The following is a 22,668-nucleotide window of genomic DNA, read 5'->3' on the forward strand; positions in this document are numbered from 1 at the left end:
ATAAAATTTTTAATTTGTTAATTTAAATATATATTTGAAATCGAGATTTTATTGATATTTTTCATTTCCATATTTCCACATGAATTTAATTTCTTAACTTTCATTTTTTACTTTGACTGTGAAGGGTTGATTTTACTAAATGTAAAATTTAATTTTACTCCATTATATTTAAAACCTCGAATTTTTCTTTTTTATTGAACAGAAAATTGAAAGATGACTAGATAATTATTTAAGTGTTTAATAGATGTAAGGCTAAATTTGTAATAGCCCGAGGAGAGGCGGTCAAGGGTATATCGGTAATTAAGCAGCGAATCGAGAAGTCGACGTGGCAAAATCCTTGTGGACCTAACTGTGCGGATTTGGTGAGGTAGAGGTGGTTATTCTGGAACGTTTCGCAGAGGATAATCAGAGTCGGCACCGCGAAGAAATAGGCACTTGGTGGAGTTGGGAAAGCGAGAGATCAAAACAGAAACTGTAGAACTCTCTCTGCAAGTGACTTCTGAGAGACGGAGACGAAAAGAGAAGGAACGAAAGAGACGAGACGAGCTTCTTCGCCATTTCCGAAGCTCTCCGAAATGCGTTCTCTCTTTCTGTTTTTCAATTCCATTCAGTAACAATCCGGACGATCGGAATCTGTGAATAACTATGTCTTCGTTGTTTAAGTCTCTCCAAGCGAGCGATGATAATGTCTCAGCCGAATCGCAGTTCAATAGTTCATCCTTGTCGTTGGATTGCGCTCATTTCACCACCGCTGTTCCTTCTGTTGAAGACGATTACTCTGCACTCGGTGAGACGCTGAGCCGTCAGCTACGCGGTTTCACCAACTTTCTCGCTCCTCAACCGTCTTCGGCGGTCGTTTCTCCCGCCGATTCTTCCGACTCGTGTTCGAACTCTTCGTCGCCGTCTCAAACGCTTCAAGGAATTCGCAATGATCTCGCAGAGATTGGCGGTGGTTTGAGAAACGGCTTCTCAATGCTCTCTGTTAAGAGCAACAAGGCTGTTGGAGAGATATCCAGGCTTGCTTCTAACTTGCTGCCGTTTCTGAGTCGTTCTACCGATGATGCAATAGACGAGGAATTCAATGACGAGATTATTGATGATACGCCGGGAATTACGAATGAGGTTCTAAGTTTTGTGAACGACATTTCTTCGCGGCCAGAGTACTGGACGGATTTTCCTTTGGCACTAGATGAAACAGGTAAATCCAAAATCTCTTGCTGTTAATATTTGAGATAGAATTAAAACATATGCCACTATTTAATCGTTGACCAGTGAATTTGGTATAAATAGAGATTAGGATAAAATCATTTTGCCTGCAAATTGTGTGCTATTATATTAAACAAGAGGTGGCTACTGAAATGCTCCGGAGCCTTGTGCAACTGTATTCTCTCCCTCTGTTTTTTTTTTTTCTCTTTTTCTTCTCCTTATTGACCTGTTTCTGTTTTCTTTTTCCGTATGCAAGAATCACTTCCTAATATTATGAAGTCTAATTACCAATATAATTTTGTTAGATGCTGTAATCGATGTAAGATACGAGAGATTAGGCGTGAGGAAGTCAATATATCTCGCAAGTAGAGACTAGACATACCGCCTTAAACTATAAATCTAGATCATGAGCTAAACCAGAGAAGATAAAACAAAACTATATGTTCCTTTCTCCATCACTTTATCTGATTACTTCGATTCATGGAAAATATGTATTTCAAATTGTGGTTTGCCTGTTCTGTTTTTAGAAAGAAGTAGCGAGAGGCATTGATTACTTCGATTTGAGGAACACCTCTCGTCCAAGAACTCCTCCATCCTATCAATTTTGTGTTCGTCCAAATATATTTCTGGTTATAACAATTCAGTGATAACTTAGAAACCAACACTTTCTCCATATTATATCCCAAATTATTCAATATGGTGTCAAGTATGAATATGACTTACTTAGTTCAGTCATATGATAGACAATAAGCACTCATCTGAATTTGGATGTTTACATTTCAAGAATTTGTTGCTGGATGTATTAAACAATTATCAACCCAACGGATTTCGCTTACCATCTTCAGTTGGTATATGGAAAGTGATGATGACCGTAGTTATATACTAATCTCTAAGAGGTAGATGGGGCATATTCGTATTCTGCTTACTCTTAAGTCCAGGCTGTCTTTTCTGTCATCTAACCCCCTCCATAACAAGAGGACAATAATTTTTTGGAGAAACATTTGTAGCACAATGTAAATAAATCTCTTAAATGGTTTGCCCCATGATCTTTGGATCTTTTCCGGGAAGCACAAGTACTTGTTTCTTTCAATTGGTAATTTCTCATCCTTGATTGTGAGTCAAAATCGTTGGGTGCCATTTGTTGAGGATTATTGGGAGTGAGTCCCACATTGGTTAATTTAGTGGAAGATCATGGGTTTATAAGTGAGGAATACTATCTCCACTGGTATGAGACCTTTTGGGGAAGCCCAAAACAAAGCCATGAGAGCTTATGCTCAAAGTGGACAATATCATACCATTGTGAAGAGTCGTGATTTCTAACACCACCCTCCTTATTGCTTCTACATTTTCTCGTTCAATGTTCTCGTCTAGCCTGAGGATGTAGATATCTGACACGCCTCCCATATGGTTGAGCTTTCACTAAACTATGAATACAGTCACCACAATAATGTAGTGCAACTAACCTTTATGTTTAATTGGAATTGCTAATTGGGTTAGCATCAAACCCATGAATATTTTGAACGCAACTTTTATGTTTAATCACTGCAAGTTTTCTCTGTAGTTGTAGTTATTGGGAAGTTAAGTTTCACATTGGGAACATTGTATGCGGATTTTATCCTTCACTGTTAGCGTAAGACTTCGGATTAGCTTTATTGCAGATTTTAAAATGTCTGAAGTTCAAAGAATGCACATTTCAACTGTTGAGCAGTTGGTGCCAAGTATATCATCTCTTAAAATAAAGCTTCAGAGTTTCATGAGCAATGAACTATTCTGGATGATATATTATATACTCTTGCTTCCAAGATTTGATCAACCGGATTTTGAGCTTCTAGCAACCTCTGAGGTAAGACTTATTTCCCTTTTAAATTGCCGTACTTTGCATTTCTAGATTGTTTGCAGTAATTACGAGTAATGCTTGCTGCTGCATGAAAGCCTAATTGGAACTGCTTGAGGATTTTTTTTTAAGCATAAATTGATTTTGGAGTTACTTCATCTTTACATTGAGTTTTTATAAATTTGGATCTGCATCTGCTGAGCTAGAATTCATCTTGTGGCTCTGTCTGTCCTTTCTGTCTCGTGTTTCTGCTTGTTGGACGCCTTGACACATGTCTAGCTTTCATTATTTGCTTTCTGTGTGTTTACTGTATTTCATGGCCCTCATCTGCTGTTCTTACTATTGAAATACTTTTGCTTCCCTTTTCTTTCCATTACTAAGAATATCATGCTAGAATTGTACAGTTTATTTTTGTTGTTCTTTTTCATGCTAGGTCGATGCTAAATATTTCATATAACTTTGATGCATTGCACTAGGATGTATCTTCCGAATTGAATATTAGTATGTATGCCAACATCTATGTGCTGGTGATATCACCATAATTAAATGCCACCCATATTTGAGAGAGAGAGATCATAATGATAATGCCAAATGAAATTGATTGATCCAAAGTTACTGATTTGGTTGGCTTGGTTATGTTTCTGCACTGTTAGTCTGATATAGTTCAAGTAATTAAAAGAACTACTGGTTGTGTTCGGGTTTCTGTATGGCCATTAAGAAAATGGAAACGAAATCGACCATGTGTTTAGGAATATATTTAAAACTTTCTTTAAAAACCAAAAAATGAATAATAAATAATTAAGAAATTAAAGATTAAAATCATTGAACTTTCAGTTTACTTTAAAAACCACAGTTGAACTGAAAAGAATTAACCAGTTGGTTTCAAACCTAATTGTACTTTTTTTATGGTTAATTATGTTGTAGTTTATGAAATTCCCAGGAATGTAGGCTTAAATCTATTTAGACAAAAACAATCCACAGTACGTGCCCTGTAGTTGTTTCTGCAATCTATGGCGTGACTAGTCGATTACATAGAATGATTATGTTGGCTTTAAACACAACTTAGCGATCTCTTACAGCTATGACTTTTAACTTAATTAGAGGGAAACATTCTTAACTACATTAGTTCTGATTCTGTCCCTCTGTTAGGAGCTTATACCATAGGACATGGACATGTTCTGTTGGGAGCTTATACCATAAGGCATGTTTGAGAGTGATTATGAAATCATCAAGCTTAATATGGAACATGATTTTAATCTTTCAAATCAAGTGTTTAGTTTTTACAAAATTGATATTTAAAGGATTAAAGGCATGTCTTGGATAGATTAGAATATGACAAGTGATTTTGACCATTTTAAAATCACTCCCAAATATGCCCTTAATTGTTTTAGTTGGTTTCTTCTTTGCCTATGTCTTTAACGTTTAAGTAATTTCCTTTGGACTGAATGCATTATAAGCAAATCCAATGTCAGAATTCTGTCTTCCTTTTTTGTTTGTTTTTGGAGTATTATTTATTTGAGGCTTTCAGTCAAACTCAAATTCCCACGATAAACAATTTCATATTATTAATTTTTGTTCTTTTTTGGTAGATTGTCGAAGCAAGAAACACTCTTCTAGATAAACTTCAAACGCAAAATACATCACGGGTGAATTCTGAGGATACTTGTGATCAACAGAAGGGAAATATGGCATCTGAGGAAAAGGCAAACTCCTCCCAAATCATTGAAGGAGGTGAAGGATTGGAAATTGGAGAGAAAACCAATCAAGGGTTGGAAAAGGCAGATTCAAAAACTTCTACGGATGCTAAAAATCGGGTTAGGCTTGAAGGTATCTCATTCAGTGATAGTGATATAGAGGGTGATGGGACCGATTTGGCTGGAAGAACAAAGCCCCCAAGGACTTCTTCATCAGCCGAGTCTAATGATTGGGTTCAGCTGCATGAAAATCCAGTCCCAAAGCTGGATCAGCAGAAGGCATGGAAGCAGGACAGAGATTCAGAAGGTGGGGATTCAAGTGATTGGTTTAATGTGGATGAATTTGACTAGAGAAGTGGACATAACCACTAGCCCACCCCGTATTTCCCCAACCTCAACCCAATCTTTTCTCCCCCCAAAAAAGCTCTCGATTAAAAAAGAAAAAAAAAAACCTCGATTTTCTTTACAGTAGAGGAGTGGTCACAAAGGATTAGGTCTTATTTTGTGCATATGATTTCTTCATAAGGTGTTGGGCTTCTAACGCATTGTTTTCCTCTCAATTTAACATTCCAAACTCATCTTAAATCTGATTTCTCTCAATGAATTATGTTTTGACTTAGTTTTTCTACTTTCGAAAATTTAAGCTCACAATATCTATTTACTATTACGTTTTCTATCGTCTAGTTTTTCATCTCTTAAAATGTGCTTGTGAAGTTTTAAAAACAGGGCTGTAGAAACTACTCTGACTAATAAATAAAAAAGAATTTTGAAAATATAAAGTGAAGACAAAATTGTGTATTTAAATGACCTATATGAAATTCATCTCAAGGGTAGACGGTGAACTGAAGCTTAAAGTGGTGTGCTTGGTGACATAGAATTGCGTATCTTACCGGCGTATGCCATAGCTTCTGCTAGGCAGGAGGAATCGATGCTTCCAGCGGCGGCGACTATACGAAGGTTGCATGAAAGTGGGTTGAAATTTGATGTAGTCTGTACAGTATATTTTGAAGAATAAGATTTCGACTGCACATATATTTCAGAGTACAATTTTAGTATAATAAGGCACATGTTCTTGAATGAGTGATGAAGATCACTTAGCTGCGTCTTCTGCATTTGCTTAATTCAAGCAGGACGGCAGTAGCAGCCCTTCGCAGAAAAATGCTAGCAGAATATAAAGGACGATCGTGAAGATGAGCAACAACGAACATCTGCAGGCAGGATAAACGCACACTGTTTATTGTTTTCTTGTTTCCTTCACATTCAAAATAATAATATGGGCAGAAAAACATAATGAGTTATGATTATTTGATCGCTAATAAGGAATTTTGGGTTCCATATGAAAGTGAGGGGGAGTCGGGAGGGGGGCGGACCAGACCCTGATGAAGATCATAGGGCAATTAAAATGCGTAGTTCAAATTAGAAACCAACTCTTACTGATAACAGACAAGTACAAGTTAAGCAAGCTTCGACAGCTTCAAACTAACCAAAAAGATACCCCTGGCCTATACGCACTTGTATACTTCCAGACATAATTACTCAAGGTTCAGTACACTGGCAACATTCCTTAATATGAATCAAAGCATCAATGGTACCAGATAAATTTTAAGAAAGAAAATGTTATTCAAATTATCACACGATGTTGTAATTCATGCCACGTTGGAGAAGAATAAGCACTATTTTTCTTAGATAGTTACAAATTCATAGCATCAATCATATAAGATAAATTTTAAGAAAGATGTGAAGAAAATGTTGTTCAAATTGTCATCTGATGTAATTCATGCCACATTAAAGAAAAGAATAAACACCATTTTTTCTTGGATGGTTACAAAAATTTTGAGTGAATGATCATTTAACGTGGCATAAGTTACCACATGTAATAATTTGAACAACATTTTCTTGATATCTTCTTTAAAGTTTGGTATTATATCATTGATCATATATCTTTTTCCAGCCCTCTAAGCCTCTTTCTATGAAAGACATTAATACAGGGGCCCATCAGCAACGATACCAGAGGATCACAGTTGGCTGGAGGGATACATGTAAAGAACTCTCAATACTAGCACTTACTACGTAACTATTTTAATCACTAGTTGAACTAAACCGATGACTCTTTCTCAATAATTGATAAGAGAATTTATTAAAAAGATTAAATTAACACTTACCAGTCACCAACTTAAGTTTTTTAATTCAATGATTAATTCTTTGTACTCATACGTATTTGGTATTTTGAGGCTCATTACCAAACTTAATAAATTCAGTATCACGATTCTGTATAAGTTTTTCAATTTAAATGCAGAACATGAAAGCAGACATCATTGTTTGTGTAATGCATGGAGTGACTACCTAAACAGCCTTATATGTATTTATACGTATAAATCGATTCAAAGACACTTACGTGAGTTTTAAGTTTCTCCACCACAAGGTGTTTCTGTAGCGACGTGATTGCCTCCTAAATCGAACTGCATTTCCTTGAATGTTTGTAGTTTTATCGACCAGCAAAGCCAAGCGGTCACCCCTCTCCAACACTTTCTCAATATTATCAACCATTACACTCCTCACCTGTCATCAAATACCAATGTTTGATGAATTTCTATTCCGGCATAATTGAAGTATTGTAAACAAATACTGATTAAATGCGAATAAATTTTCTTTAAAGACAGTTATTCAACCATAATATGCCTATTTCTATTCTATTACTGAGTGATGAAACTAAAATGTAAATACAATATTCTGTAACAGACTCGTTATATCAAAACCGCCCCACGAAGACCATCAGATGTTTACATTCTTATCCATCAAGAAAATATTTCTTTAACGTAGTCTGATGCTAATTAAATTCATTGCTGAGAGTCAATGGTAATAAACTGTAACGATTATCAAGCTGGAATTTGGGAAAGCACAGGGAACCACTGTTTCAAAAGATAATAGGATAAACAACTTACATCAAACAGAGTTCAACAAATAATTTTCCGAACTCGCCCGACTCAGTTCACCAAACGGTTTAGCCTATTTGCATTTGCATCGTTAGGAATATTCTTTTCTATCATCGAAGTCTTTTTTTATGCAGTATGATATAGCTAATTAAATTCATTGGTAAGAGCCGGAAGAAGACAGAAACGTGGAAAGCACTAGCAACCGTTATTTCAAATGATTGATAGGATGAACAACTAACTTAGATCAAACAGAGTTTATTAGATAATTTTTTGAACTTGCCTGACTCATTTCACCTTTTAAGCGGTTTAGCCTATCTGCATTTGGATCATTTGAATAATGGTCCATCTGTTGGCTTAGAACCCTTGAAAATTCATCGTTCATGGCATATGCAGGAGCTGAGAGAATTGTGCGAGCATAGGTCTTCACAAATCTTTGATGAATGTCTTCGAGAAATGCAAAAGGAATTCTCCCTGCACATGATAGAAGTTTCATTATCATCGGTTAATGAGACTACTCTCTGATCAAGTTGACAGTGAAACTGCGAACTTGAAGAAAAGTTAGATATAAACGAAATGAAAGCTACGGAAGCAGTCATTTTATTCAGATCAAGAAAACTTCTATTCAACAAAAGTAGATTCGAATTAAGAGAAATCAATCTTGATCTAAAAAATTTCCAAGAGCTCAACAAGAACTAAAACAACGATAATAAAATACAGCATAAACTGTTTAAAAGAAAGTTGTTCAGTGAAGCTTAGCGTATGAAATTTTGAACAATTTATGAATTGGTAGCATTCCGTTTCAAGGAACTAAACTATAAAACGGAAACCAAACAGAAAAATGCAATTTCTCGTAGAAGTTCTCAATCGAATTTGCAGAAGCAGCCTACGAAATCTCGTCAATTAACTTTTTCTTGCAATTCTCCATCAAATCTGGGCGAGAAAGAAGATTCATATAACTGCACCAATTATTTACATTCTCAATATTTACATGGACTAAAGAGTGAAGTAGAAAGCATTTATTATGCAGATTGTTGTGAAAATGATTTAAAACAGATCCGCGCGAGCAAACAGTTTCTTCTGTCCTCAAGAACAATGAAATTAGGTCAACAGAAAATTACAACACAAGCAGAGAACGTCCGAACTTTCGGTTTAAATTTAATAGAAAAGTGTTATATGCTTGTGATAATAACAGTATCATTCTTACACATGAAATTAGGACATCGAGAACGTCCGAGCAAACAGTTTCTTCTGTCCTCGAGAACAATGAAATTCGGTCAACAGAAAACTACAGCACAAGCAGAGAACGTCCGAACTTTCGGTTTAAATTTAATAGAAATGTGTTTTATGCTTGTGATAATAACAGTATCATTCTTACACATCCATTTGGTTTGAACAAATACCAAGAGGAAAATAATGAAGTCGTCATAATTTTTCTCCCAACTCCAAGCTACAAAAGCTCATTCTAAATTTTAAGGGAGAGAAATCAATTCAAAGAGCTCAGGATCGGTTATCAAAAGCATAACGTTGTAAAAACTATCAGAAAAAGACTCTCAGAACGCGTTTTCGGTCCTTAAGTCTCATTAAAAAAAAAAAAACGTATTATCATCTCTATTAGGAACGGAACCTCGACGCCTCGTTGGATTGGAAATCAAACTTAGTTTCAGAAAAAACTCGATAGATCCAATCATTGAAAAGACTTACTTCCGGAGGCTTCATCGGCCATGCAAAGAACGGTAAGGCCATCAGTCTTCTTGATGTGAAAGATATAGCGATCATGAGAATAGGAGGCATTGCTATCATCTTCTCCCTGCTTCATCTTCTCCATGATCTGCCTCGCAATCGCGCTCGCATTCGTCTGAGTAGCGCTGAACTCCGCCAAAACAACGTGTTCTCTGGCGACCATTCCATAGAGAATCCCCATCGCTCCTCTTCACCGCCAAAAACCTATACGTTTCGAGATCTCAAAACGAGAAAAGAATAGGAGTTCGGAGGCCAGAGGCCTCAGGAATCGCAAACCGGGAATAATTTGGCAGAGATCGTTTCTCAGCCGAAAGAGAAGGTTAAGGATTTCTGTTATTTCAAGAGGTCAAGATTTAAGTGGAGGACAGAACGGAGAAGAACCAATTGGAGAAGCGGTGAGTTGGAAATGTGGCGTGGTAGTGCAATGCCATAGCGTTACGCTATGCCGTAGGGGCTACCCCGAATTTGGCGGGAAAAGCTTTTATATGTGCGTTTGTAAATCAGCGGGCACAATCCTGGTTGGTAGCTACCAATGGATCCGAACACATTTCCCTATTTCAATTTGAATTATTTTCCCTATTCAAATATAAAATCAACTCAAAATTACCAAATAAAAATTTTCTTCTCCTAACATTTTACTAAATAAATATGATTCTTCTTAAATGAATATTTAAAAAATAAAAATTTTGCTCATATTAATAAAAAAAAATCTTATAGGAAAATTGAGAAATATTGACGCGTTATTGAAAATATTATTTTTCTTTGGAGCTAACATTAACGTCAAATCATGCGATCAATATCAAAGGTAAAAAAAAAAACGCTCCATAAACATTTTAACTGACACTACTTGAATGTTCCGAGCGTACCAATCAAAACGCAAGATTTTCATTGAAAGTATAACTGAAACTTCCAAAATGACTCAAATACCTTTTTTGCATACTGTGAGCTCATGTTACTTCGAAATGTTTGAATGCTTTAACTCGAGTATAGTTTTATGGTCAAGATGTCTCTGTTCTAACATGATTCTCCACAATAGTATGATATTGTCCACTTTGAGCATAAACTCTCATGGCTTTGCTTTGTACTCCCCCAAAAGACTTCAACCCAATGGAGGGAGTATTATTTGATTATAAACACATTATCATTCCCTGAATGTGGACTTTCACCATCCAACAACCTCTACTTTCGCTAGCTAAGAGGTTGTATGCTTGAAACTCTATTTTCATAGTTGTGATGCAATATTATAGAAGAAAATAGAAGCTTTTAGGGTGATCCAATAGATTGAGTAAATACACTAAATATTATCATCAATTTGTCGATACTGAAAACGGCTCCCGTAGTCCTGCTCAAGAAATTATATAAATATAAATATAGAGCGGCCAATCATTGAAAAGGCTGAATTAATAATTTAACTTAAAATAAAAAGTATTAATATTTCTTTAAAAAAATTATTAATTCATTGTAGCATTAAATTTATCTACCCACATATATCATGAATGTATAGAGTATACGTCAATATATATATATATATAGATAGATACATACATACACGTATACACATGCACATGCATACATATTCTTTGATTAAATTTAACCATAATTTAAAAGCATAAATTTAATTTTTTAGTAAGGTCCAATTACCATATTCTCTATCCCACACATTTGAATCCAAAAATAAGTGTTCGTTTTCACTTAATTATTGTTGAATAAAATTTTTATTTAAAATTCACAAAATGTAAACTTATAAAAAAAGAAAAATAAAAAAGTTCAATAAAAAAAATGTTGGGGTCCACACAGATGTGTGGTGTGGAGGAATCAACCCATGTATTTATCCAAGTGAGTGGTGAAAACGAATAGCAGCCACTAGATCATAACCCAAGTAGATCGCTATTGTGCATCCACAGCCATCAGTTTGGATGAAGAAATCTCAGCCATTGGATTTTACAGGAAACACTCTGTGTTCGAGAAATGTTATTCTACGCGACACCACACGCGACAAAACCCCATTAATTACTCCGCCGGCCATTCCCATGCAACGTCGAAAACAGCTCTGGTTTTATGTCGTGACATTTTTGTGAATAATTAGCCAATATAGCTCATTTTTATTTACCAAGCCGTTAAAAGTATCATTATCTCCCCAAAAAATATATAAATAAATAAATAAAATCACTTATTTTCTGGCTTTTTAAAAAGCAAATTGAGATATATAATATAAACAAATCTAATTACTATGGTTAATAAAATCAACTATAGTCGTAAATTTAAGATTCTTTAGAAAAATACAATTATTTACCTAATTTCCGTAGGAAATTATTCGATCATAAGTACAATTTTGTGGTTGAAGGGGTAAAAAAAAATTTTGTTTCTTGTTTATTCCGTTTTAAGACATTATTTTTATTCGTCCTTTTTAACCCAAACTTATAAATAAATTTCGCTTTAAATTTTTTATTTTTAAAAATAAAGAAAATAGCACATAAAAAAAATGTTTCTCTTATTTGAAAATAAAAAAAAAATCAATTTATTTTCTTTTCTCTAAAAAAAATATCACAAAACATGAAATGAGCTTAGAGTATTACACGAGAGATGTATATTTACCTCACACAGCGAGGGCCTCATGAAAACCCACTCCGAATGGAGAGAGTGAAAAAAATTTCTCCTCGTCAAATAAATAAGGAGACGAGGATTGTATTTCACATCTCCATTCAAACCCCACCGTGTTCCCTTTTTTTTATTATTTTTTACACACATTATTTATATATATATATATATATTAATTTTTTAATATATTTCTTTTTCTAGAAATGGACCATCCTTTCATTTTAATCTATTATAATTTATTCTAATTAATAAACTAAAAGTTTGTGAATCAATACCGGTAGATAACTCCTGTTTGATAGATATCTTCGGTTATCAGTCGTAAAAATTAAATAAAAGTACATCGTGAAACTGAGTATAATTTAACTGATTAAGTACTTTCTATGTAAATATTAGGATTCAAATTTCTACCTCGACGTATCGTTGAACTAAAAGTACTAACAATAATTAACGAAAAATACACGTTACAAGAATTAATATGGTTTATATAAACCAGCAGCAACCATTAGCCAAAGATGAAAGATTAAAGAAGGGGAATGTTGTGAATGTGAATGGGTCTAGAGAAGCAAATCCAAAGGAGAAAAAGGTAAAAAGGATTTAAAGCAATGATTTTGACACAATGGGAATTGGGAAGGAGAAGATATTGGAGAAGAAAGGAAAAGAAAGGAGCAATCACGTCACCGATGAGGAAAGCAAAATCACGGATCCCACAACATTACAAAACCCCATACAGCTTCATCTCTTTTAACCTCACATGCCCCTTCTCCTTCTCTCTCCTCTCTTCCTTTGCACAACTCCTTTTTGCCTTAAAATGCTTTTAACAATTTCGGTCCGTTACGTATCTCCGTCAGCTTTACAATTTTAAAACACGTATATTAGAGAGAGGTTTCCACACCCTTATAAGAAATGCTTAGTGCTCTTCTCCAACTGATGCGAGATCTCTCCGTGCTAATTAGAAACAAAAATATGTGAAAGTAAATGTAGTTTATAATTAACATTTTACATTTTTTTTTTCTTGAGATTAAAAGCTCAATATAATAATAATAATAACGAGAGTATGATTTGTGATATTTGACCAGACCATAAATATAGATGAGTTATGGAGGTTATCGTTTAAATTTAAACCAAATTATAGGAACCCAAAATGCATCTACCGGTGAGTCGTGTTGTTGTAGCTACCATGCATTGCCACCCCCACATGCTTGGTAGCTAGCTGTGTTGTATCTCTCACACCCCATTGTGAATGTTTGATTAATCCACCACACCTAAATGGTGTGAAAGTTATCTTATTTATAATCAAATAAATTACAAGGATATGGAAATAGTAATAAATGGAAATAACAATAAATGGAAAGATACTATAGTAATAAGGCAAATGTTAGATATTTGCCTTATAATAAAATATCAAATATAATATATATGGTAAACTATAATTTATTACTAAATATCCTTAACACCCCACCGCAAGCTAAGCGTCGGATTTAAACGAACGTGAAGCTTGAATCTGAAAAATTCAAAGAGGTTGAGAAACACTTTTCGTGAAGATGTTAACAACCTGGTTCAGAGGAGGCGTAGAGAAACACTTTCTTGGCCATCGAAAACTGCAGAGAGATCGCCGCTCAGCGACGATGCTGCCTTGGCTTCGGTGAGAATATGTCTAACCCATGAAGAGGGATTGTCGTTTAGCGACGATGCTGACTTGGCTCTGGTGAGAATATGTCTAACCCCAAGAAGTAGAAGGGGAAACCTAGAGCAAGGGACAAAGACAATGTTGAAGCCGAAAGAGTCGCCACATTGGGCGAAGGAGCCAATTTTGGCGAGAAGGGCAGCTGGAAGAGTCGCCACATTGGGGCGAAGGAGCCAATTTTGGCGAGAAGGGCGGCGGCAACTTGGTTGGCGAAGATGCCAGTGCGGCGCCCAGATTCCAAAGGTAAATCTCTGTAGAAGGTCGATGGGCTTATTGAGATTCTGTATATTTTCGAAGAGGAATGCTGATGAAGATCCTAAGATTAGGGTTTTTGTGAAGGATGAAGGATGAAGGATGAAGGGAAAATTGGGAAGAAAATGAAAGAGGCTATGTTTGGAAAAGGTGAGGTTGTATGTACAGAGTATGGCGAAGGATGATTTGGAGGTCAAAAGGGTGGAGCCGAAGAATAATCAATCGGCTCTGCATGTGGCAGCCATGACGACTGCCCCTGCGGCGTCAAAGCCAACAGTGGTGGTGGATTCAGCAAACATTCACATGGTATCAGAGCCATTTTGGTTTAAACGAACCACAATGGAGCCATTTTGGTTTAAATGTAGTTTATAATTAACATTTTACATTTTTTTTTTCTTGAGATTAAAAGCTCAATATAATAATAATAATAACGAGAGTATGATTTGTGATATTTGACCAGACCATAAATATAGATGAGTTATGTAATAATAATAATAACGAGAGTATGATTTGTGATATTTGACCAGACCATAAATATAGATGAGTTATGGAGGTTATCGTTTAAATTTAAACCAAATTATAGGAACCCAAAATGCATCTACCGGTGAGTCGTGTTGTTGTAGCTACCATGCATTGCCACCCCCACATGCTTGGTAGCTAGCTGTGTTGTATCTCTCACACCCCATGTAGCTACCATGCATTGCCACCCCCACATGCTTGGTAGCTAGCTGTGTTGTATCTCTCACACCCCATTGTGAATGTTTGATTAATCCACCACACCTAAATGGTGTGAAAGTTATCTTATTTATAATCAAATAAATTACAAGGATATGGAAATAGTAATAAATGGAAATAACAATAAATGGAAAGATACTATAGTAATAAGGCAAATGTTAGATATTTGCCTTATAATAAAATATCAAATATAATATATATGGTAAACTATAATTTATTACTAAATATCCTTAACACCCCACCGCAAGCTAAGCGTCGGATTTAAACGAACGTGAAGCTTGAATCTGAAAAATTCAAAGAGGTTGAGAAACACTTTTCGTGAAGATGTTAACAACCTGGTTCAGAGGAGGCGTAGAGAAACACTTTCTTGGCCATCGAAAACTGCAGAGAGATCGCCGCTCAGCGACGATGCTGCCTTGGCTTCGGTGAGAATATGTCTAACCCATGAAGAGGGATTGTCGTTTAGCGACGATGCTGACTTGGCTCTGGTGAGAATATGTCTAACCCCAAGAAGTAGAAGGGGAAACCTAGAGCAAGGGACAAAGACAATGTTGAAGCCGAAAGAGTCGCCACATTGGGCGAAGGAGCCAATTTTGGCGAGAAGGGCAGCTGGAAGAGTCGCCACATTGGGGCGAAGGAGCCAATTTTGGCGAGAAGGGCGGCGGCAACTTGGTTGGCGAAGATGCCAGTGCGGCACCCAGATTCCAAAGGTAAATCTCTATAAAAGGTTGATGGGCTTATTGAGATTCTGTATATTTTCGAAGAGGAATGCTGATGAAGATCCTAAGATTAGGGTTTTTGTGAAGGATGAAGGATGAAGGATTGAAGGGAAATTGGGAAGAAAATGAAAGAGGCTATGTTTGGAAAAGGTGAGGTTGTATGTACAGAGTATGGCGAAGGATGATTTGGAGGTCAAAAGGGTGGAGCCGAAGAATAATCAATCGGCTCTGCATGTGGCAGCCATGACGACTGCCCCTGCGGCGTCAAAGCCAACAGTGGTGGTGGATTCAGCAAACATTCACATGGTATCAGAGCCATTTTGGTTTAAACGAACCACAATGGAGCCATTTTGGTTTAAATGTAGTTTATAATTAACATTTTACATTTTTTTTTTCTTGAGATTAAAAGCTCAATATAATAATAATAATAACGAGAGTATGATTTGTGATATTTGACCAGACCATAAATATAGATGAGTTATGGAGGTTATCGTTTAAATTTAAACCAAATTATAGGAACCCAAAATGCATCTACCGGTGAGTCGTGTTGTTGTAGCTACCATGCATTGCCACCCCCACATGCTTGGTAGCTAGCTGTGTTGTATCTCTCACACCCCATAATGGAGCAAAACCACAAACAACTTCAAAATTAGAACACCGCCAATGAAAGTGCAGTTTGTTTTTTTTAAACATAATGGCTATATAGTTTTGTGCCAAAACAGCTCAAATTCTATAACCACTCCCCAATTTTGGCGTTTATTTGAACATTGGGATGAGAGATCTATGGTAACACTTTTGTTAAGCTTTATGTTTAGTTTTTATAGGAAAAATAGGCCGCTAAATTCAATTAACCAGTGTTCTGTTTGCAATTAAATGCATATCAGCTGCTTATTGAATCAATAAGCACAGTAGAATGCATATCAGCTGCGATTGAATCAATAAGCACAGTAATATTTTTTTTGAATAAGAGAATGAAAGCGTTTTACCGTAAGGATCCAAGAAGTACATAGACCAATGGAGAGATTCCCATGCAAGATAACGAAGGAATGAGGATGGATGAGCTGGTTGACATTAATTTGCCAACTTTATTTGGGAAAAATCCATAGGATATTTATTATTGGGTCTGGATTGTTCAACTTTTCATGTCATTTTGTTTCATTTTTTTACTATATATATTTCTTTTTATTATTAAATATGTGTAGTCTACATTTTATTGTTTTATATCACAGATATACAGACCACCCCATAGCTTAATCATTGGAGGGACAGAGCATTAGGTGTCCAAACGTTTCTACCCATAAATTTACCCTAATTTTACTATTTTTGGTAATTGTTAGACCAACACAGCTTTCGACAATAGTATGATATTGTCTACTTTGAGCATAGGCTCTCATGACTTTGCTTTGGGCTTTCGATTTCTTTGGAGTCTTAGTCATTTTTTACTGCCTTCGAGGGTGCTTGACTCCTTTTCTTTTGGAGTCTTTTGTTTTATATTTGAGGATTTACTAATTTATTGGCACGACTAGGTTTAGGGTACGGCTCTGATACCATGTTAGACGAACACGACTTTTCACGATGGTTTGATATTGTCCACTTCGAGCATAAGCTCTAATGGCTTTGCTTTGGGATTCCCCAAAAGGTCTCAGACCAATAGAGAGAGTATTATTTGTTTATAAACCCAGGATCATTCTCTAAATTAGGCTGGTGTGAAACTTTCATCAACCAACAATAATAATTAAAACTTACGATACAATTTAAAAGTATTTTTATTAATTTAGACCGAGTCATTTAGAACATGGTTGGGTTAGGGTTAGGGTTGGGTCTCCCATGTTCACGTGATTTGTTTTTTGGGTTGTTTTTGTTTTCTTGTTTTCTTGTTTTCCTCACTATTCCTATATAACCGCAGTTGCCGCCCGCACCCTTCACTTCCACTCCCACTTCCACCCAAAAGGCTCGCCAATATGGAGCCTTCAAAAATCCACGCCCTGCTTCTAGTTTGCATGCTTTTCCTCTCCACCGCCGCCCCCATTTTCGGCTGCGGCTCCTGCGGCAAACCACCTCCCAAGAAGGTCAAGCCCGGCTCCGGTTCCAAGTCCCCTAAGGGCCCCATTGTCCCACCCATCACCCTCCCTCCCGTCGTCAAACCCCCAATCAAAATCCCTCCCGTCCCCCTCCCTCCCGTGAAACCGCCAATTGACCTCCCACCCGTCGTCAAACCACCAATCAAAATCCCCCCAGTTCCCCTCCCTCCTGTCAAACCGCCTATCGACCTCCCACCCGTCATCAAACCCCCAATCAAAATCCCTCCAGTCCCCATCCCTCCAGTCACCGTGCCGCCAGTGACGGCTCCTCCAGTCATCAAAAACCCATCTCCGGGAAAGAATCCCTGTCCGCCGCCGCCGGGGAAAGAGACCTGCCCAATTGACACTCTGAAACTGGGTGGGTGCGTGGATCTGTTGGGAGGGCTGGTGCACATTGGGGTAGGGGACCCTGCAGCCAATGCGTGCTGCCCTATAATTTCAGGGCTGGCTGAGTTGGAAGCGGCGGTTTGCCTTTGCACTACCCTTAAGATTAAGGCTCTTAACCTTAATATCTATGTCCCCATTGCCCTTCAGCTCCTTATCACTTGTGGGAAGACCCCTCCTCCTGGCTACACTTGCTCCCTTTAGAAACAAGAACAAAATAAGGTCCTCTGCTTTTTTTCTCTCAATTTTTCTTTACATAATTAATTTCCTCCAACAAATTAGTCTCTGAATTTTGCATTAAATTCTTTACATATAACTTTAATTATTATTTATATCAAACAATTGGCTTATTGGATTTTTTTTTTCAGGTTTGATTGATCGAATCGACATGAGAGGATGTCGAGTCAAATCTTTGTCTTTTTTTTTTCGATTTATTTTATTTTTCTTGCTGATGTTTGTAAACGATTTATTTTTAAATTGTGATAATTGTTGTTATGTTGTGTTATGGATTAGATGTTTCCTTATTTATGTCTCTCTCTCTTATTATTATTTCAATTTAACTTTTTCCCTAAGTATAAATTACATGGTCAAAGCATTAAAAATGTCTAACTAAAATTTTAATACCATCATTTAATATTTAAATTATATGTAATTGACCCAAAAATATTTTATAATTTAATGAAAAAATGGGATAAAAATGTTAATATATTAAGAAAAATTGAAGAGGGCTTTGGTTATTTCCAGTGGGCTATAACGGTAGGAGTACATGTGGATTCCGGTAATTCAAAAGTAGAGACACTGAGGCTATGCCAAAAAGGACTGATTGGGACGTCAAAATATTAAAGGGCCCATTGTCCTTCAAATACATTTGTCTTTATGTCTCCACCACGTTTCGAATGATGGACCAAGATTTTATTGAATTAAAATGTTTTAATTTAGATACGCTCCCCTTTTTTTCTTTTTCTTTTCTTTTTTGTTTTGAATAAATTAATAAAAATTCCCATAAATTTTTTAAAATTTTAATAATAACCCTGTAACAGCTCACCAAATATTATTACGTTTGAGTTTGAGCGGTTATAAATAGTATAGTATGCATTAATTTTTTTAAAATGGTTCAAAATTTATGGGATTTGATACCTTGCATGAGAGATTATAAATAAAGAAGCTTAACTAAAGATCCAGCAGTTTCGTTCTCCACGTACAAATAATAGATCTATGGAATATAAGTGAGGACAATTATCTTTGTTAATAAGATTTTTAAAATACAATAAAAAATAAAATCACGAGAATTTATGACCTCTGGAAAGGGCGATAGAATTGAAAATAAGGAAAGTGCCCGGGATAAGGGAAGAAGTTAGAGAAGCCAATGAGAAAGAGGGCACATGGAGGGGAGTTTGTCTCTTAGTTCAATGGAAATGTATGGTGTTTGTCCATTAGTTTCTTAAGGATTACAGAGATGGTTGTTTGTGTACCCAATAATTTGGGGAACCTTCTCATCCCAACACACATAACCAGAGATATTTTAATTGTTTGAAGTTAGATAAGATAAGTGCTTCTCCAATGTAAGGTGGCATAAGAATGGAGATTGAATTCACTGGATATCGCTTTAATTCATGTTTTTAATCATTAAAAATGGATCCAAATTGGACCATATGATAATCGCATTTAAAAGTACAAAATCAACCATTAAATTGATTTTGATTTGTTAATCATAATAAACGTAATTTTATCTCACGAGATGAATGAAACCTTGTAGACAGGTTTTTAAATCATGAGACTAACAAAGATACGTAACAAGCTAAAATAGACAATATCTATAGCAGTGGACTTGAGCTTTTACAAATTATATCATAACCAGACACCGAGCGGTGTGACGCTAGCCTCCAAAAGAGGAAGTGTGACAACATTAGTGTAAGAAAACTTCTATCTAACAGACATGTTTTAAAATAGTGAAGTTAACGGCAATACATAATGTGTGAAAATAGAACATATATGCTATCAATAGATTTGAACTTTAGCCATACAAAATTATAGTCTTTCAATTCATTACCAGAGAGAACAATATATATATATATTTTAATTTCTTTCTCAAAATAGCTCTATCAACGTTCATTGTAACAATAGGATAGCATCTCCGCTAACCCAACCCAACCCCCAAAAGATACACAACTACTAATGAACCCTAGAGATGGAAAATAAAAAAAAAATGAACATCAATTTTTATTTTCTGAAGTGAGCTATGTCATAAGATCCTCCTAAAGATTGCTATATCTAGCCGAGTAGCCCCGTTGAGTAGTACTAACATGAGGGCAGGACATTAATCCAAAGCCACCAGTTATACGGGTAACAATCACGAAGATCTTCTCATTGTCAATCCGCTGGGGAGGAACCTTACACAACTACACTGTTTCAATTTGGCAAAAGCTTCTTGCGACTTACCGATAGCAAGATCGATATAAACTGCAGTCAAAGTGGCTTCTGGACTGTTCGGTATGATCGATAGCGCTTCCGAGATAAACTGTTGGGCCTGTTCAAGATCTCCTTGTAAGGCCAAAACAGTGGCAAAATTTGCAAAGAGGACTCCCCGTGCTTCCTCTGGTCTGAGGAACTTGAAACCATGAAGTTCCTCCCGGGATGAAGTATTAGCCGCCGTTGTCGAACCTCCATTTACCCCTTCGATATCAGCAACCCCGTCGATTCGAAATAGCTCGAAGTTCTCCTGACCGAATGGCAGTTTGAAATCAGTTCCTCCAGATAAATAGTACAATAAATACTCGGTAGCTTCTTTTGGTCTATTTAGTAAGCAAAGGGCCTCTGCAGCATAAACATGGCCTAAGAATGTATAAACTTTATAACATCCTGGAAGCTCCATAAGAGATCTTGCAATTGTTAGGGCTCTCAACGGGTTCCCCAGTTTCAACTCCACATAAGCCAGGTCGGCAAGAAGTGTTTGCTTAATCAACACGTTTTCTCTCCGAGAAATATCCTCATAATAGGAGAGGGAGTTTTGCACAAGTTCCTGAATTGTAGCACCTTTTTGTTCTTTTGTATCACCATTTGCATTCATCTGACTTGAGCCTAGAGTTGCGGCGGAGGCCTTGGAATCAATACAATGCAAGTTCTTATAATATCTCCTGGAAGCTGCCACTTCAGTTGGATGATCTCTCTCCTCCAAGGTAGAATTAGAGGCCAATACAGAATGCGAAAAGCTGGTCTCGGAACGGTTTAACAAGTACAGGGCATTAGAGAGACATTGCCGAGCAAGAGTAATCGACAGCTTAGGTTGTCCTTCGATGCTGAAATGCTCGTCTTCTCTACCAGAGGAATATGCACATCCATTCTTCGAAGTTTTATCTTCCAATACGAGCTGCCTCCATCTTCCCGTTCCAACAACGTGAACCTTGATATCCGATCTATCGGAATCAGCAAGGTTGTTGTTCTTCAGAAGCCCCTTCTCTGAAGCCATTAAGCAGCATTCGGCAAGTCGGAGCCACAACAGAGGGCGGTTATAGAAAATCAAACTGGCTTTTTGAAAGCATCGAGCAGCAAGGAATGGTTTCCCACAAGCCAAGTACTGAACACCACAATTATAGACGATAAGAAGAGAGTTGTCTTGTGAAAAAGTTGTCTGTTTTCTATCCTTCCAGAGAGCTGAACTATTAGACACAGCTTTGGAAAAGAATACTGTTGATGTATGATACTTCCCAAGTTGATTATATATGCAGCCAAGGTTGTTGTTTAGCATGCTTGAAATCCCCATGTCTGTTCGGTTACTCGATGCCAGAAGTAGCTTCATGGCCTTACGATGGTTGCCACGGGCGTATTCAAGTTCAGCCTTTAGGAGAAGAGCCATAGATGAATCTATCCCACGAGCAATGTTCATGGCGTGCTTTGCTTCACGCTTTGCTTGCTTTAAATTTCTAGTGAGAAGAAGAAAGCGAACCTTATATAGTTGCAATTTAAGCTTGAAATCAACCGTAGATAGAGACCGATCAGCTGGGATCCTTAAAAGAACATTTGAAGATGAAAAACCAGTCTGTGTTGCTGGATTTTGCCCACCAATATCCAACGTCGATAACATGGACTCGTACTCAAATGTCTCATCTGACAAAGTTCTCGATAGAGAATTTTCCGAGGCATTGACACTTGCAGCTAAATCTGAATTGGAAGATTCAAAGGCAGAAGTATTGGTAGGAACAGACGAAGATTTTGCCACCACGTTTGTGGATTGTTGTACCCCTGTACTTCCATTTTCACTTTGGCTTATACTAGTAACCCCAAAGGCTTTTTCCAGATAAAGTAGAACATCCTGACAAAAAAAAAATACATGAGAAAACCATTTTCAATACATCATCATGCATTTCTCAGCAGATTTCAGTTCCACTAAAGAAAAAAAGAAAAAAACATACGAGAAAATATGCACGGAAAGAACAGACGGTACTAATTCCTGAAAACACAGTGAAGAGAGAGCACATGACATACTATACACAGAAACAACAGCAACATAGCTGCCCTGGCAAAGGGATAAATCTAACTTGTGAGATCTTACGTCAGTTGGGGAGGAGAACGAAGCATTCAGTGTAGAAACCTCTTCCTAGCAGATGCGTTTTAAAATCCTTGAGAGAAAGCTCGAAAAGGAAAGTCCAAAGAGGACAATATCTGCTAGGGGTGGGCTTGGGCCGTTACAAATAGTATCAAAGCCAAACACCGGGTAATGTGTCAGCGAGGAGGCTGAGTCCCGAATGGGGGTGGACACGAAGCAGTGTGCCAGCAAAGACGCTGGCCTCGATGGGGGGGGGGGGGGGGGG

The 22,668-nt window shown here is 36.8% G+C and overlaps 4 protein-coding genes across 4 annotated transcripts in view; 2 read left to right on the forward strand and 2 right to left on the reverse strand.

Moving 5' to 3' along the window:
* Positions 1-505: 505 nt before the first annotated feature.
* On the forward strand, positions 506-5,294 carry LOC111461455. Its single transcript, XM_023104980.1, has 3 exons — positions 506-1,198; positions 2,865-3,049; positions 4,630-5,294. The coding sequence occupies exons 1-3, from the start codon at positions 646-648 to the stop codon at positions 5,083-5,085; spliced, it is 1,194 nt and encodes a 397-aa protein (XP_022960748.1). The 5' UTR covers positions 506-645; the 3' UTR covers positions 5,086-5,294.
* A 171-nt stretch (positions 5,295-5,465) lies between these two features.
* On the reverse strand, positions 5,466-9,782 carry LOC111461457 (vesicle-associated membrane protein 711-like). The gene is made up of 4 exons (XM_023104982.1): positions 9,369-9,782; positions 7,948-8,138; positions 7,130-7,293; positions 5,466-5,942 (listed from the first exon to the last, which is right to left on the reverse strand). Exons 1-4 carry the CDS (start codon positions 9,586-9,588, stop codon positions 5,852-5,854), a joined length of 666 nt encoding a protein of 221 aa, XP_022960750.1. The 5' UTR covers positions 9,589-9,782; the 3' UTR covers positions 5,466-5,851.
* A 7,523-nt stretch (positions 9,783-17,305) lies between these two features.
* Positions 17,306-18,388, forward strand: LOC111461860 (36.4 kDa proline-rich protein-like). The gene is made up of 2 exons (XM_023105575.1): positions 17,306-18,082; positions 18,229-18,388. Exon 1 carries the CDS (start codon positions 17,357-17,359, stop codon positions 18,062-18,064), a length of 708 nt encoding a protein of 235 aa, XP_022961343.1. The 5' UTR covers positions 17,306-17,356; the 3' UTR covers positions 18,065-18,082; positions 18,229-18,388.
* A 1,670-nt stretch (positions 18,389-20,058) lies between these two features.
* LOC111461648 (CCR4-NOT transcription complex subunit 10-like) overlaps positions 20,059-22,668 on the reverse strand; it is a 6,875-nt gene continuing 4,265 nt past the window's right edge. The window contains exon 6 of the mRNA XM_023105248.1: positions 20,059-22,169. Within this exon, the coding sequence (XP_022961016.1) occupies positions 20,211-22,169 (1,959 nt within the window). The 3' untranslated portion in view covers positions 20,059-20,210. The remainder of the gene's footprint in view (positions 22,170-22,668) is intronic.

This window comes from Cucurbita moschata, unplaced genomic scaffold (genome assembly GCF_002738365.1).
Source record: "Cucurbita moschata cultivar Rifu unplaced genomic scaffold, Cmos_1.0 Cmo_Scf00025, whole genome shotgun sequence".
Classification (NCBI taxonomy): domain Eukaryota; kingdom Viridiplantae; phylum Streptophyta; class Magnoliopsida; order Cucurbitales; family Cucurbitaceae; genus Cucurbita; species Cucurbita moschata.

Excerpts from the sequence above, each read along its gene's own strand:
- LOC111461455 (XM_023104980.1), top strand. The coding sequence starts at position 646 with ATGTCTTCGTTGTTTAAGTCTCTCCAAGCGAGCGATGATAATGTCTCA. Across the intron at positions 1,199-2,864 it reads TTTGGCACTAGATGAAACAG|ATTTTAAAATGTCTGAAGTT; the intron begins GTAAATCCAAAA and ends GCTTTATTGCAG. Across the intron at positions 3,050-4,629 it reads AGCTTCTAGCAACCTCTGAG|ATTGTCGAAGCAAGAAACAC; the intron begins GTAAGACTTATT and ends CTTTTTTGGTAG.
- LOC111461457 (XM_023104982.1), bottom strand. The coding sequence starts at position 9,588 with ATGGGGATTCTCTATGGAATGGTCGCCAGAGAACACGTTGTTTTGGCG. Across the intron at positions 8,139-9,368 it reads GGCCGATGAAGCCTCCGGAA|GGAGAATTCCTTTTGCATTT; the intron begins GTAAGTCTTTTC and ends TATCATGTGCAG. Across the intron at positions 7,294-7,947 it reads TAAAAGGTGAAATGAGTCAG|GTGAGGAGTGTAATGGTTGA; the intron begins GCAAGTTCAAAA and ends ATTTGATGACAG.
- LOC111461860 (XM_023105575.1), top strand. The coding sequence starts at position 17,357 with ATGGAGCCTTCAAAAATCCACGCCCTGCTTCTAGTTTGCATGCTTTTC.